Here is a 17909-nt window from a genome sequence, read left to right as displayed (position 1 = left end):
AAAACAAAAAACATCCAGTGAACGGCAGTTCTGCGGACGGAAACTCCTTGTTGATGAGAGAGGTCAACGGAGAATGGTCAGACTAGTTTGAGCTGACAGAAAGGCTACGATAACTCAGATAACCACTCTGTACAATTGCAGTGAGCAGAATAGCATCTCAGAATGCACAACTGTTGAACCTAGAGGCAGATGGGCTACAAAAGCAGAAGATGACATCGGGAACTTCATCAGGACTATAGTGTTCCTAATAAAGTGCTCATTGAGTGCATATACTGACAGGATTCAATAGTCGGACCGCTTCTTTGTATCTTTTCTGTATGGCCATTTAGCTGTGGATGTATTAATGTTTGTGTGTGGTAATGTTTACGGTGGAGAATGTGAATAGGTGGATCAGGTATCCGAAAATGACTTTTTGTCTTTCATAGTCATAAACCTCTATGTTCCATTGGTCTTCCCTTATATGATTAAAACCTCAATGAATAACTCATTATTTCACTTTGATTTTGAATCTATCAGTCTAGTCCTTGTTTTAAATTAAAGTATGAGGGTAAATGAGGGTTATATTATATGGTGTTATGTTTCTGATTGTCTTTTCACATCTTTCCATTTAAAATTCTTTGAGTTAAACTGTGTACACAAAATGAAGAATATAATATTACCTTCCTGATATTATTATGAAGATATTAGGCCATATATTGTAAAACTGAGTATAACATAACTTATTGAATAGTATCTATAAAATCTATAATATTGCAGAATCTAAAGAATTAAAGAGATAATTTACCCCAAAATGGAAACTCAACCTTGTGTTATTCCAAACCAAATATATATATATATATATATATATATATATATATATATATATATATATATATATATATATATATAATATTTAAACATTTTCAGTTTCAAGTAATTGCAGGTAATCTTAAAAAAAACTGTATTTTAAGTTTTATTAATTTAATTTAGTTAAAAAATTATATAATTCAATTTGATGGAATTTTGTAAAATCATAAAAACAGGCCCAAGTATATTTTTGAGTGTGTTATATGACTTCAGAAGACTTGGAATATAACGCATGAGTTGTATTGACTTTTTTATACAGCTTTTATGATGTTTTTTTTTTTTTTTTTGCCTTCTTTTGAGCCTCACAGATGTGGTCTTCGAATGGAAAAGAGGGTTTCACGTTGCAGTGGTAAATAATGCCAGAATTTTTGGATGTGCTGTTTCTTAAATATTTGTATTTATGTGTGTGTTTCAGGACATCCTGAGTAGGATGACTGGGAAGACTCAAACCAGCAATATAACAAACAAGACAGATCCTCGCTCTCTCAATTCCAGGGTGTTCATTGGTAACCTCAACACCACTGTGGTCAAGAAAACTGACATTGAGCTCATTTTTGCCAAGTATGGCAAAATCACTGGCTGCTCTGTGCATAAGGGCTTTGCTTTTGTCCAGTATGCCAGCGAAAGGAACGCTCGCTTAGCTGTGGTCGGCGAGAATGCCAGGGTGCTTGCTGGACAGACCTTGGGTAAGTGAACATTATTTCTGTTTATTTCTGTTTTTATTTACAGTATGCCACTAATTGCACTGAAACAAGTGATGATGATGTTGATGACTCTGAGGAGGAGGATAAGAAGAAAAAATGCAGGAGAAAACAAGGAAAGAAAAGCTGGAGGTGAGATCCACAGGCACAAAGCTGTTGATCTTATGTCATTGCAGTTCCTATAGCTACCTGGTAAATATTCATCATCCTTTATTAAACAAGAAAATCCTGCTGTCAGTGTTGTGGCTTGAATTCAATGTCTATGGTTCACTTTTGCTAGACCGAGTTTCGGCGACTTAAAAAGATGGTTCACCCAAAAAAGAAAATTCCAACCTGGTCTCATAGTGAAAACGTGACTCTATATACATTTTTGCAAAACTTGTTATACATGTCTCCAGGTACAACTCCCTGCAGTTTCCAGGTGAAATGAACACTAGAAACACTTTTATTCACTTTCACTTATCATCACATCACAGTCATGACTTCAGTGGCTGTTAATGACTTTATAAACACTTATTTTTCTCTCTATTACTCAGACCCTGCCATCTTATGATATTGACACACTCTAATGCATCTTTTGATAAATTATACATTTTAACACTTGTATTACAGACCAACCTACATATATACACTTATTCTATAGTGATTAAGTTGTGCGGTAGCTTACTTCATAGAGTGTTGGACTTTGGACTGTAATAAGTTCAAAGAGTACTACAGTTCAAAACCAGCCATGATCTCAAGCTGACAAGTGACACAACAGAGATGTAGAAGCTATATGAAATGACATCGTTGCTTCAGAAAATGAGCTTTTCATTTCGCTTCTGCATTTTAAAACACTATCGGTTAGGATTAAGTGTTGGTTAAGGGTGTCTGTTTTGTTAAACTCTCATTTCTCTTTTCAAACACTATTGGTTATGTTTAGGGTAACGTTTTAGGTTAGGGAGGTATGTTTTACTTAAAAGTCACCTTAAAAACCTTGTCTGATTACAACCTCATTTCGCTCGTGTTTTGCGCCACCTGTTGGACATTTCCCTTGAAAATTGCAGCCAAACGTGTTCTGAAGCATGTAATTTCAGTTTTGCAAACATTTTGCAATGCTCATGGAAATTTCATGAGACCAGGCTGGAAAATTCTGTCATTACTCACCTCATGTCTTTCAAAACCTGTATGAGTTTCTTTCATTCATGGAACATAAAAGATGTTATTTATAACAGAATGTCTAAGCAGCTCTTTTCTATCTATTGAAAATGAACGGTGATCATGGCCATGCAAAGCAAGCAAAATATTCAAAACAAGATTTTCAGTGAATAACATATTACATTTCTGTCTGTTTCTCACACAACGATATCATATGGCTTCAGAAGACTTGGACTGTAGTACACAAGTCGTAAGGATACTTTTATAATGCTTTTAAGGTGCTTTTTGTCCTTTTTGGAGCTTCAGACACCCTGGTTCCCCTCCACTTTTCATGTAAAAGAGTATTTGTGAACATTCAAAAGCACAACATTCTATATATATATATATATATATATATATATATATATATACACACACACACACACACAGTGCTATTAAGTCTGTATGAGATACAGTGTGCAATACTGTATTTTTTACAAAACACATTAAAAATGGCTAGACAGCAATGCCAGCACTAGGTGGCGATAAAAATATACCATAGCTGTCTATGGCACTGCAGTGGCAGTTTTTAATGTTTAGACAAGACAAACCACTAAAAATGGCTTATTATGGTAAAACTATGCATAACACTTGACCCTATTCAATTCATGAACTTTCAGGTAGATTACTTTTTCTCAAATGTAAACCAGAGTCTAGAAGTACTCTAAAATCTAAAATTCTAAAATCTAATTTTACCATGGACAGAACCTTTTTATATTTGTCAGAATATTTGAAGTTAAAAACTACGATGAATAAACAATCACTGTTTTTAAAAAAAGATTTATGTAAGCATCAAAATAAGTATGGGTCAGATTAAGGAACTTAGGTTTCTCTAACATTTTAGAAAATGCCAGACCTTGATGGTAGACTGTTCATCCTTCAAAATTGGCATCAATTATTTTCTTTCAGCTTGTCTTGAATAAAAGCTGTTACAAGAATATCAATGCCAGCCCAGCAAAATTGTGTGTGTGTGTGTGTGTGTGTGTGTGTGTGTGTGTGTGTGTGTGTGTGTATCCATTTCACTATAATTAGTCTTTCTGTGTCTTGGCTGGCTAAAACTCTCTGACTAATGTGAAGACATCACATTGTCTTCAGATTCAAAGCTTGTCTATAATTCAAAGGAAAACGTGTATTCCTGTGTGAATAGCCTCCAGGCTTATAATGTCATAAACTGTCATGGGTATGAAGCATTTTCAATTATATGACAGCAACTGTGGGATGCTCTTCTTTTGATGTACAATGTGATTTAAGATTGGAAGAACAATCCAAGACAACAGTAAAGTGCATCAAACTTTGATATCATTTATACTTGTGGTACATGTATATGGTAGTTAACCATAACATGTCCATGAGCTTTATATATATATATATATATATATATCAATATTTATATCATATGTGTATATCAGATTTTTGGTTAAATTTGAATGAATGTGTAGGGGAAAGTGTATATATATATATATATATATATATATATATATATATATATATATATATATATATATATATATTTTTTTTTTTTTTTTTTTTTTTTTTTTTTCACAATTCTTTAATCACTTTTTGCCTTTACTATTTAATGACCCTGTTGTGGGACAGAAAAGGAATTTTTAAAAGTACAAATATGTAATATAGTCTCTTAATTAATGTGGTCATAAAACTGCATAATGCATAATATATATACATACATACTTACATATATATACATAAATATAAATATACTTAAAATATTTTTATATGGATTATAGCAGTCATCCCACAGGACATTTTACCTTTACAAAAGTATTTCAAGTATACCCATATACAGTATTCTTAAAAGCAGATTTATATATATATATATATATATATATATATATATATATATATATATATATATATATATATATATATATGTACAAATGGCAAATAAATACCAAAAGTGTTTTTGTTTTTTTTCTTCATACAAAAGACAATGATTTCTGCTCCATATTTATTGGGTCCTAAATGGAAATTAAAAAATTGACACTTTTAAAAGGTCAATTTATTGTTGCATATTTGTCAACACCCCCGTTACTGTGCAAGTGGTACAGTCTGGAATGGTGCATGCCTATATGCTTAACTCTGTTCAGTCAGTTTCTCACAGTGACACTATGTGAAAGTGAGTTCAGGAGACAGGAATCATTTATTGCATAAAATATAGTACGCACAACCTAATGGACTTCAACAGAGGAACAATGCATAAAGGCAAGCGCTACACTCAAAGATGTGAGTATTTTAGAGTATTTTAGAAATTAAGATGCACCATATTTTGGAATTGAAAATTGCTGTAACTTATTGATTTAAATTTCTAAAAAGCATCAATGCAACAATAATTGTAAAATGTTTTTGTAGTCATACATTAAAAATAAAAGTATTCTTTCATATTACATTCAATAATATTATTGTTCTGTATATGTTGTTCAGTATTAAAAAAGCAATTTGTTTAGTTGTTAGCAAATACCAATTCATGTGTAATGTTTGAAATCAAACCCAGGAGAACTCTTGGGGGACTGTTCCTTTGAGTGCTCTGCATATAAAACAGCTGCTAAATGACAGTAACCAAATTAACATACTTTCATACAGGAACTTTTTGTTCAACCATGCTAAAAGCTTTTAAAGGGGGAAAATACACAAGTAAAGTTTGTTGCCTCTGTGTTAATATATATCAGTCTAGGTATGTACATGACAGCTGAGCACATTAATGTTTGTTTTTTTATGTTTTTGAATTTTCTGCTTTATCTTGTTTTTATTCTTTGACTATCACCTCCAGCCTTGGACAATTTGATTTGCACACTAAGCCAGGCCAAGAAGTCAAAAAAATTAATTGTTAAATGTATGTTAATTAAGAAATACTGTTGACAATCCTCAAAACTGTTACATTAGTATGCAGTTTTTGTACGTTCATGAAGAGGATCCATGTTTTAAATATGTTTTATCTAAGAAGGCTCATCAAAGTTACCAAGCAAAGTTCTGTGGCTGTGCACACAAAAGACGCTGTGGATAATGAGCTGCACCAAAAATGGATATGAAACTTGTCCTCAAAGTACCAAGCCATTCCAGACGGTTAAGCACATCAGTCAGTAAATTACATCACAACACAAAGGAATGAATAAAGGATGTGATTGAAATTGATAAGTAGGTCATGTATGGAAGACACTCAGTAGTGAAAGAGATACAACCAATGGCATAATAAATGCCAATATATTCTGAGCAATATTCAGATTGTAGCAGCAGCAACAAAAGCTATACTTGTATGTGTTTATAAAGGAAGTACTTTGGTTAAACAGAAAGAGATAATTAGACTATTAAAGGGAAAGTTCACCCAAAAATGAAAAATCTGTCATAATTTTCTCACCAATATATTGTTCAAAACTCGTATGACCTTCTTCAATGGAACGCAAAAAGAGATGTTAGGCAGAATGACAGCCTCAGTCATCATTCTCTTTTACTGAATTGATAAAGACGCAATGAAAGTGAAGACTAAATGAGTGACTGTGACTAACATACTGCGTAGCATCTCAGTTTACATTTCTTGGGAGAAGGAAGTCAGACAGGTTTGGAACAATATAAGAGTAAGTACATAATGACAGAATCCTTTAAAGGGATAATTCACCCAAAAATTAAAATTTTCTCATCATTTACTCACCCTAATGCCATCCCAGATGTGTGTGACTTTGCTTCTTCTGCACAGCACAAATGAAGATTTTTAGAAGAATATCTCAGCTCTGTAGGTCCATACAATGTAAGTGAATGGTGACCAGACCAAAAATCATATAAAGGCCAACTCCAGTGGTTAAATCCAAATCTTTAGAAGTGATATTATAGGTGTGGGTGGAAAACAGATCAATATTTAAATCCTTTTTCAGTATAAATCTCAACTTTCACTTTCACTTTTACATTCTTTCTCATTTTCAAAGAGAAAGTGAAAGTAGATATTTATGGTAAAAAGGACTAAATATTGATTTGTTTCTCAATCACACCTATCATATCGCTTCTGAAGAAATGGATTTAACCACTGGAGTCGTGTGGATTACTTTTATGGGGCCTTTGTGATTTTTGGAGCTTCAAAGTTCTGATCACCATTTACCACAATGCATTCACTTGCATTGTATGGACCCACAGAGCTGAAATATTCGTTTAAAAATCTTTGTTTATGTTCAGCCAGAAGAAAGAAAGTCATACACATCTGGGATGGCATGAGGGTGAGTAAATGATGAGAGAATTTTCATTTTTGGGTGAACTATCCCTTTAAGTCCTTGAGGTTTTTGCTTGCGTATTTCCAGTCACTTAGGTTTATCTAAACATATTTCATTCAGAGTTTGGATTTTAAGCACAGGTTATTACCTACAGTTTATGGCTTGTCTCAGCCAGTTATGTTTTGTCAAATTAATCACTCCAGAAATCAGCTCTGCATCCTCTAGAGTCCCTTAAGCTGACAGGCTGATGCACTAACATTAAGCGGAGGCCATTAGTAAGAGATATGCCAATCTTTTCTCTGCCCTTAGCCTGACAGACCTTTGGATGAGTGAGTAGCATACTGATTAGAGGAGGCCTATTGGTAAACAGAGATTAAATTATTGATATGGGTCCATGTTGGAACTAAATGTATGGTGGTATTTTAGATGATCACATACTGAGTGAAATGTTTGATGTTTCATGGGACTGGATGTTTCAGCCTGTTTTGAATCATATTGTCTCCCAAGAAACCATTTTCTAGATCTCACTATCTTTTCTACCAGTATAGAGAATTTTGAGGGGTGAAAATCTCAGACTCACATCCTTCCCCTTCAGTGTAGTCAAAGAAGATCAAAAGAGATTAAAAACAGCCACCTCAGTGATAAAGGTCTTAGGCCACGTTCACACTAATCTTTCATAGCCAGACCTATTACTATGGCACTATGGTTAGTGCAAGGAGTGTGGGCAGTCCATCGGAGTGCCGTCTGAGGCTGAGACTACGTCCACACTAATATATCTTCTTTTGAAAATGCATTTGTAAAAATTCTATGTCGCTGGCCCAGTGGCGGGATACAGAGAAGTGGTTAAGGTATCTGCACATTCATCTTTTTCGTGTGCATGTGGCTGTAGCATCATAACTATTTGAGTTAGTGTAGACTGAACCTGACTCCATTCATAATTTAATCTGACTCCAATTATATTAGACCTTGAATTTAGATTGAGATTCCAGTTATAATTGATCATCAATTGAGATCTTATCTAGATTTGGATACTTGGTTATTCTAGTTAATTCTATACTTTTACATCGCACTCGTTCATTTGGATTCCTATTAGAAGAGTCTACGCACCGGCAGGGTTATACGTGATCTTTCCACAAACTGGCCAATTTTGGATCATTATCCAGAGGTAATTGACTAATACAGTTCAGACAAGTTGCTCCCTGCATACTTTTATCTGAATAATTTTTGTTGGAAGTTTTGTTTATTCCCCCTAGATCTGCATTCACTTTATTAAATAGCACTACTCTCAGCCTGAAGGAGTGACTAATACTATCTGGATAGACCGACCAATGCTACCATATCCAGATAGTATTGTTAATTAGTCTCCATAGTTTCCTATGTACAGTATCCTTGGACAGAATAATGTTAATAGTAATCAGAGGTAATGACTAACATTGTTTAGGTGAGTCGACCAACATTTTATTGTACTAAATAATGATTATATTTAGTCCTTACAATCTAGGTACACTTACTTAATGCCGACTAGTTAGCCAGAAAGCTAAGGTCTCAGAAGACATGCCCGATGCTCAGTCAACGCTGAGCCATTTGTTTGTACTAACACTGATCGCAGATTTGTGTCAACCAGGACTTAACATAATCTACTAAATGCAAGAATTTCAGAATAAGTCAGAATAGAATCAAGTTTCTTGTCAGGTAAATATGTATCAAGCCAATTACATAATTAATCAATTCAGAAATAATCAGTACAAAACATCTAATGCTCAAAGATGAATCTTAAGAGTAACAGATGCATACTTGACTTCAGCAAAGTATGTAGTTTGAAACTACGGGGATTTATGGCTACAGAAAATTATAATTAATAATGTGCTAGATTTCCTTAAATACACAAGCCACAACCAAAGGGAATGACAATAAGAATTTGGGGATGAATAGGTTTGGAAGTTCTGGGGTCACACCTTATCTGCTTACAGGAGGTAGTAGGCATGCACCCAAAATTGGTCAGAATTCCTCTAAATTCTCAAAACTGTGTTATTATGTATTTTACAGTTAAGGTAATGAGACCTTCATACCAGTCACACTGAAACATTTTCAATGATATGAAACATGAATAGTCAGACATATATTAAGACATTTGTTACCTATAAGATTTAAATGTGTTTTAAGGTGATTTTGAGCTGAGAGGGAAGGAGGAGAAAGAACAGATGTGACAAGGAAACAATGAGGCAATTCTTGCTCAGTTGGGTGTGAGATGGTGTTTTTGTGAGAAAGAGATTATACATTTGCTCTTTGCCTCCCTGGGGAGTTCTGTCCTTTGAATGCAAACACCTTGGCACTCCACCACAAATGGAGACTTTCGAAAACGCTCTCCAGAACCACATACATTGTTAAACTATGACGTTAGGAAACTGAAAACTGAGTTTTCAAACTAAACAGATTAGTGTGGACGTGGCCCAAAAGTGCTCTGGAGGAATTCTAAAATCTCATCTTACCATAGTCATAGCCTTCTTAAATTTGTATGAATATTTGAACTTTAAAACTATGAATAATTCAGCAATATCACACAAGCAAGATAACTGTTTACTTAATTCAGCACAACACAGCTACTGTATGCTGATGTTCAGTACAACAGCTCGATTGCAAACTTTGCTTGCCATCAAACTCATGATGACCTTTGAACCTTTTTTGAAACACTTTTAATCAATGTCATGACATTAAATTAATTTGAAGACTATTTCTTATTAAAAAAAAAAAAAAAAAAGCTTGTAGTGTCAAACTAATTGCCATGTTTCCATGGAAAGCTGTCACTCATTCTGTTCGACTGTTATAAAGTACTTTTTCGCAGCATCTCTTCTATCTCTGAGTTTAAATCTCAACTTAAATCTTTTTTGTTTTCTCAGTGTTATTTATCTTAATGTGTTATGTTTTCACTCTCAATGACTGTGCTATCTGAACTGTGTTTTTGTGACTGTTCTTTGTTTTTGAATTATTGTGTTACTATTGTAAAGGTGCTATAAAAATGAAACGTATTATTATTTTTATTAATTTTTTTTTCTCTTTTTACTTTTCTTTTTTACTTGTTCTTCAATATATCTGAAGCCAGTGTACTTTTCTAATGTATTACCCTTACCGACCTTTTCATTTACCAAATGTTTTGGGGCTTTAGTCTGATAAATATATATTTCTAGCGTGAATGTATCCATTTGAAAGGTCTGTCTGCCTCCATAATGAAACTGGCTCAGTCAGGCAAAGATTAATCTAAACTTTGAAAGTTCACTACTTTTCCTTGCAGATTTAGTGCTTTGTTTTTTGTTTCATCAGAATGAAGGCTGAAATTGCTTGTAAATGTCTTAAAGGCCTGAACTGTGATGTAGTCAGGCACTCAGGCAGCCTGTCCTTCAGGATAATGTGCCAGGTGACCTTGAAAGGCACTCAGGAATGAATGTGCATCTGTATGTTTGAGTGAGTGAGGGAGGCTGTTGCAGTGATAGCATCTCTCTTTCTGATGAGACAGATGAGTGCCATTATTCATTAATTCTATGGCATAATGCCTGTGCACGTTCTGAGGCCATTAGAGTCACCAGCCACTTAAATTGTTAGCCATATATTTAAAAGAAACTATGATTAAAAAAGAAAAACCTTTGTATTTTTAATAGAAGTTTTTTTTTTTTTTTTTTTTTTTTTTTGCTCTTCCTATAGACATTAACATGGCTGGAGAGCCCCGTCTTTACAGGCCAAAAGTGGGATCCAAGCGTCCGTTTTCCTTATACAGGTGACAGATGCCAGACCCTCCCCTTTTTTAGCAACCTAATTAAAAACGATTTGCATTTTTCCCACTGTAAACAACAGACATGGAAGAATTGGAATAACAGCTTCTTTTATATCTGTTTTTACAGTGGCCATGAATTTGATTATGATTTCTACAGGGATGACTTCTATAGCAGGTATGTACATGCAATCACTTAACCCTTAAAGCTCGGATTGGCCCAGTCTTGATTAATACAAAATAGATATTTTTTTGAAGCCTAGAAGCTCTACTTTACAATGCATCTGGGCAATAACACCAAAACTGAACAAGTGCTTTGAAATTGGCAGACAAATCAGAAGTGTTTTGATAATTTATAAATAATTTTGCACTGTACTTATTATTGTAATCAGTAAAGACATCAAACTGATCAGATATGTGTCATTTGTCGTTGAGAAGCTCTCAAAGAGTAGAATAAAACCAGCTTACTTGTTTTTATTTACAGACAAAATATAGTGAGTAATAGCTAAGTACATGTCTTTGAAATACATGTTACATGTAAACAGGTGTTGCTTATAAGTCGCATTTTCACTTATAACTTCACAAGAAATAAACACAACATAAAAGGGGATTCCTGTTAAAATGAGCCCAAACACAACGTAATCGGACAGATGGATCATTAGATAATCCACATGAAGCACAATGTACACACAGCACATAATGTGCTACCTGGCTAAAAACACATTTGCTTTCCTGGATCAGATGACTTCATCGGAAATGATGTAGTATGTTGTCCAGCATCATGGAACGCTAAACCAATCGTATTAGAATTCAGATTGCTGCAACCAGAGATGGAAGTCATTCAAATGTGGGCAGAGAGGACTGTTCACTCTAATTACATATGGCCACCAGGAGATGGTGGCAAGAACATGACACAAATTCAGTGATGGCTTAATTGACAGAATGAAACTGAATACAATCTCATTACTCATGCCTGCATGTTTTGGAGAGAGAGCATACCTTTAGTCATTGTTGCATTTGCATTTGTAATTAGTTCTAATGAACAATTACTATGTTTTATTTGTTTGGGGAGGCTTTTGGACACTAAGATAAATAATTTTTTTAATTTTATAACTTTTGATTACTTTGTCATATCAACACAAAATTGTACTCAGTTACAGTTGACATGATTGGGAACAACAACAAAAAAAAAGTAGTTTCTCAAAGCTACCTTATTTCCACCCATAGATATAGTAAAATGTGAAATTAGAAAAATAAGGGGAAAAGTTGATTTTTGGCCATTAGACTAAGAGTCTCATAGTTTATCATAATTTCTATTATACATTTTTTTTTAATGTTTTCTTTAAAATGATACCAAACAATTGACCCTCTTTGGTGTTTTGTAGAGTTACAATAAGACTTTAATTTTTGGCATGTCACTGAAACAGGATATCTTTAAAAACACCTTCAGAGCTTAGAGGGTTAGTAGTTCACCCAAAATTGCAAATTCTGTCATCATATTTACCCTCACATCTTTTGAAACCTGTATGACCTTCTATCTTCCATGATTTCTTATTTTTTTCCAATCAAAAGGAGTCATTTTATAGCAGAATGTCCACTGTCAAGCTAGATTTACAGTGCATAATGACTAAAACTGTCTGCTCCTCACACAAAGCCTTTGTATGTCTTAAGAAGACTTGTAATATAGTGCATAAGTCAAAATGGACTACTTTTATGGTTATATTTATGGTTTTGCCCCTGGTCTCCATCCACTTTCATTATATGAGAGCAGTGTAAACATTCTGCTAAACATCTCCTTTTGTGTTCTACGAAAGAAAGAAAGTCATACAGGTTTGGAATGAAATGAGGTTAAGGAAACAATGACAGACTTTAAGCACATGCATTAGTAGCAAAGACACAGATAATTTTAGATAATTATTGGTACTTAAGTAGTTATTAAAACAAAGTTGGTATGAGTTTTTGTTCATTATATTTTTAGTTAAGATCCACTATGTCTCTTATGACCTTTTCTGTGTTATGGAAAAGTGAGGTTAGGTGAAGAATTAATACCTAATAACCATAATTAATGTAATTATATTGGTTTGATTTCAATCCTTTGCTCAGGTTAATGATGAGCACTCCTCTCATGTGAGACATTAAGTGAATGTCAGAAAGCTGCTGGGTCGTTAACTGAGCCGCACACACATGGTGGTCATCCTTTCTCTGATATTTTCATGTGTATGCTTTCCCTCCTCATTTGTCAGAGCTGAGTTTTATACATCTCTATGGAAAATTATATTTATGTATGCTAATAAGCAAAATCCTGTTCCAATATATATATTGAAGTGTATATAGAGGTATATACACAGTGGGGCTCAAAAGTGTGATTCCACATTAGGAATCTGAGATACAAAAACTAATTTAACCCTGAAAATAAAAATAAAATTTTAAAACAAAGAAACATTATTACACAAAATGAATAAGAAATATTCAAGATTCTATACTATTTCGGGGTCAGTTATCAGGTTAATTTGTGACATTGACCATGTTAACTCCTTTGTACATCAGTCTGAGGTCAGATTTCCTTGCTTCCATTAAAGCACACAAGATGCTCATTTTAACATTCTCAAATCATGGGATAACATGGATCATCAAAGGGGGACATTTACAGTACAAAGAAATTCTGAAATTCATGTTAATACTCTTCACTTAAACTGTTATGCTGATCGTATGATTTGTAATTCAAAAACTATTAAAGGAGAAAAATGCAAAATACACTCAAACTTTTGGACCCCACTGTATAGCCTATAAACACCTAAAATATATATTATGCACATCTTTATTTGTCTGTCTGTTTTTCTCTTCAGGATTTTTGACATTCATGGGCGATTAGCATCATCCCCTCGGGCTATGATACCTATCAAGCATTCCCGTTTGGTCACTCTCTCAACACGCAGGACGAAAAACTCTTTCCAGCCAAAGATGTCCACTTGCTCTTCTTATCTAAGCACATTTTCATCAGATTCCTTATGCTCTATGGGTTTGTCCATCATTCCAATTACATTATAAGGCATGTAATTTACATGTCCTCTTCTGTTGCAGGTATTTGTTTTTGGTTTGTAGCCTTAGCCTCTTGCAGCTCTAAAGAACTTCCATGCATCAATGTACTCTCAAACCCTTATTAATAAAGCCAGTACAATTATCACTTGGGGTTTTCTTAACTTAAGGGGTTTGTTGCATGTAGGGGCTGGACTTTACATAGAAAGTCCATGTCCATTTCCTACAGACTTTGATAACTATTTTAAAGCTAAGAATACTACAATACAATGAGCTGATAAAAACAATATTCTTCCTCATCATTTTTGTGTGTTTTTTATCTAAGTGAAATCCAATCAGCTCCTGACAATCAAGCAAGAACTGTCTCAGATAAAGATTAAGATTGACTCCTTACTGGGAAGGCTAGAGAAGATTGAACGGAAGCAGTTAGCAGAGGCAGGTAAGAGGAAGAAATGAACACTGCTGTCAGGGTGGAGGCCATGTTGGCAGGAGGTAGATTAAAAACACTTGCCTTTATCACTTTCAGTGACAGTGCAGGAAATTAAATACACCAACACTCTGTCTCCACACACTAAAATAAATTTTTTTCGAAAGGGGACATCCACAAACGCATACCTGTATTTTACTTTGGTAACTTCTTGAAAGTTAAACCATTTAACCCTTTTAAAGACCTCATGAAATCAGAAGTGGAGTTTTTTGGCTTTTATTCCATGTCATTTATCATTAGGGCTATTTATTTGTTGACAAAATTTAAATTGACAGTTTTTCTCTTGTGAGAAAATGGATCAAAAATACTGTTGACTCATCTTACACTGCACACATTTTTTTATGGAGTGACTATTTGCACAAGGTGTAAATAACACCTGCCACACAGCATGGCTATTTGCAATCAAATAGTCTGATGGAAACACAGAAATTGAAGACAATCTTCACCAACAGGTATTACTGCAATGGATAAAGACGATGTGGATGTGCTTTTTTTTCAAGTGGACGACTCGGGTTCGATTCCCCCTTTTATCCCATTTTTTTTCATGTTTTCTGTTTCCACTCTTAATATTTCTTTACCACTTATAATAATAAATAAAAATTTATGTATAGGTTGATTGCCTCACAGTAATTTGGTCACAGTGAATGTCAATAAGTTGAGAGAAAGGTTTGATCCACGTAAAAATTAGCATGGTTTTATTATAGTAATATTGTAGTAACCATGTTTTTTGGCAGAATTCATAGTTTTAATGCAATTAACCATGGTGTTACTACAGTGATATGATGTTAGGAACCATGTTTAATTTTGTGGTAACTATGATTTTGCTACAAAATACCATGGTGATACTATGGTTACTGTAATAAAACCATGGTTAATTTTCTAAGGTAAGGTTAGGGTTAGGTTTAGGGGCAGGGGTTGGTGTATGGTGTCTGTGGGACTCTTTATAAACACAATAAACATGCAACAGTGATGTCCCTATACTGTATGTTAGTATTTAATTAGGGGTGAAAATAGCATCTAACACTATACAGCAAACTATAAAGTAGGAAAGTATAGATATTCAGATGCAGTGTTAGTCTACCATTTCTCTTTCACATTTATCTATACCATCCTCTCTGCATGGCATCTGTAGAGGCCCACAGGAAGCATGAGAAGGCCAACCAATCTCTTTATAGTAGGACAGCAGAAAAATCTGAAGAGGATGTTCAGGATGATCAGGAGCATCAGGAAGGCGGGTCTTGGGAAGTGACTGATGAAGGTGATGATGGCTATGATGACATTGTTAACAATGACCTGGTGAGCAGTCATTAAACTAATCTGAATGTTAAAATTCCACTGTACAAATTTGATAAATGACTAAGATCAGCTTGCATTAGGATCTTATTGTGTGTGTTTTTTAAACCCCAGATAGAAAACCACATATCTGATGTTGACAACTGAACAAGGTTTGTACCTCAATTTTTTGTCATTTGAAATACTTTTTCTTCCCTCTTTCTATTTTATATGATCCAAAACAGGGCTGGATCTAGGGGGGTGATGGGGTGGGCTTTGGGCTTTTTGAAACTGTACTATAGAAGTAAAATACAAATATGTATGTATAAAAAAATGAGCAGGGCTTTGGTTTTGCTTTGTTTTATTTCTTTAGGACCGGACGACCAGCACACCTATCAAATGTACTATTTTTGAAGACAAGTCAGAACTGTTAACCTTTCTGTGTTTTACTGTTTACATTCAACAATTTTAATTTATTATTTATTTATTTTAAAGAAAATTGACAGTCAGACATGAACTGGAAGTTGTTGAGACAGATATTCATATATGAGATGTGTTTAAATGTCACTACATAATCCAAGCAAGAGAGAGGACAACATAACTTTGGTATTCAGCATCTTAACTTAATACATAAAATAAGTGATGTATTTTATCTAGAAAAAGTATTGATGAACTTCAATGTCATTGTCATATAGAGGATTACAAATAAAATGAATACTCTATAGGCCTGTGTATATGCTATCACTACTGTAGCCTACGTGCATTTGTACATATTTGAATGATGCTTATTTATTGCACATTCATATTCCTACTTACTCTACATTTCTAGTTATCTTTTCTATTTATATATATATATATATATATATATATATATATATATATATATATATATATATAGTTTATAACTTACGGTGATGCAATGCTTTTATTATTTTTCCCCCTCAATTATGGCATAAAAACAACATATTTTCTAGCGGGGCGGATTTAGGCATGGGCAACATGGCCAGTCTTGCCACAGGGCGGCACGGGGCAGCACGGAGTGCCTGCAAACCCCCTACCCCCAAGGAGGCAGCATTTTGCCAGGAGCAGCACGAGGCACCACACAAAAAAGGGGGTTTCGCCCAGGCGCCATACAAGCTAGAACTGCTACTGTTTTCTATAATAATGAGATATTGTGTCGTAAATATGACATCTTTTCTCGTAATAACAAGATAGTATGTCATAAAAGCAACATATTTTCTCGTAATAACGAGATAGTTATGTCACAAAAATGACATCTTTCTGGAAATAATGAGATACAGTAGTTGTGTCATAAAAACGACATCTTCTGTCATGTTAGTGAGATGTTTTGAGCATTTGACAATTAACTTGTAGGCTGTGTGTAACTTTTCATGTCTCAGTCCACTTGTACTTACAGTACAGTGTAAGCTACTCAGCAGTAAATGAATCCTACATGTGAAATAGTTTTATTTTGTAACATTTTGTCAAATCAGCATGGATTTTTTTAATTTTCTCCAGAATTGCAAGGTTTCAGAGGAAAATATTCTAAGAATTAAGCTGGACAAGGCCAATGTTTTCTGAACCGTGTAAGTGTAAACTGCGGGCCAATATATTTTGGAGTGTTCGCAAAAAGGATGAGAATAAAATATTTATTTTATATTTAATTTAATATAATTAATCAAATTACAATAATATTTGAATAGACTTTAATTGTAACCCTTGGGAGTGAATGATTTATACATAAACCTATGTCAGGCTAACACAACTTGATCTTAAAAAAAGCTAGTGTAAAATCGTAAAAGTAGCTATTTTAATGACAATCAGAAAATAATGCAAGAATTTCATCGGCCACTTATCAAACAGATCATGTTACAAATGATATGATAAATATAATGAACATGTTCATGAGAGATTGTTCATCATTCGTGCACTTGTCTAACATCAATTATTCTTTAGACAACAAATATATAAATATATATGCAATCAAATGATTGTTGGGCATTTAAATGAGGCACTGTAGGCTAATGACAGTAATAAAATAAAATATTGTTTTTTGGTTGACATTTTATTTGCTAATAAAATGTGCAATGATGAATAAACTTTCAATGCATTTGCTGAATCTAAATTAACTTAAACGTTCAAAAAATATTATAGCCTATTTTTTTATTTTTATTTTTTTGCTTCTTTTTATTAAAGATTACTCATTTCAGTTTTAATAGAATTTTGTTATTAAATTGAAATGTGTAAATCTTAAAAAAAAAAATTTTGAGTGAGTGAGTGAGAATCTTTGTTGATGTTTTTATGACATAATATCTCGTTATTATGAGAAAATATGTTGTTTTATGAAATAGGCCTAATATCTTGTTATTGCGAGAAAAGATGTAGTTTTTATGACATAATTGAGTGAAAAAGATAAT

The 17909-nt window shown here is 33.7% G+C and overlaps 1 protein-coding gene across 1 annotated transcript; it reads left to right on the top strand.

The window, feature by feature from the left end:
- Positions 1-1276: 1276 nt before the first annotated feature.
- ralyl (RALY RNA binding protein like) lies at positions 1277-16186 on the top strand. Its single transcript, XM_051700301.1, has 8 exons — positions 1277-1532; positions 10631-10703; positions 10828-10875; positions 13544-13716; positions 14059-14172; positions 15353-15516; positions 15628-15665; positions 15866-16186. Exons 1-7 carry the CDS (start codon positions 1277-1279, stop codon positions 15658-15660), a joined length of 861 nt encoding a protein of 286 aa, XP_051556261.1. The 3' UTR covers positions 15661-15665; positions 15866-16186.
- The last annotated feature ends 1723 nt before the right edge of the window (positions 16187-17909 follow it).

The sequence above is a fragment of the Myxocyprinus asiaticus genome, chromosome 6 (assembly GCF_019703515.2).
Source record: "Myxocyprinus asiaticus isolate MX2 ecotype Aquarium Trade chromosome 6, UBuf_Myxa_2, whole genome shotgun sequence".
Classification (NCBI taxonomy): domain Eukaryota; kingdom Metazoa; phylum Chordata; class Actinopteri; order Cypriniformes; family Catostomidae; genus Myxocyprinus; species Myxocyprinus asiaticus.
This window is presented reverse-complemented; position numbering and strand designations above follow the sequence as displayed.

Bases quoted from the DNA above. Each gene is read 5' to 3' on its own strand.
- ralyl (XM_051700301.1), top strand. From the start codon at position 1,277: ATGACTGGGAAGACTCAAACCAGCAATATAACAAACAAGACAGATCCT. The intron at 10,704-10,827 runs GTGACAGATGCC...CTGTTTTTACAG, and splicing joins CGTCCGTTTTCCTTATACAG to TGGCCATGAATTTGATTATG. The intron at 10,876-13,543 runs GTATGTACATGC...TTTTCTCTTCAG, and splicing joins AGGGATGACTTCTATAGCAG to GATTTTTGACATTCATGGGC.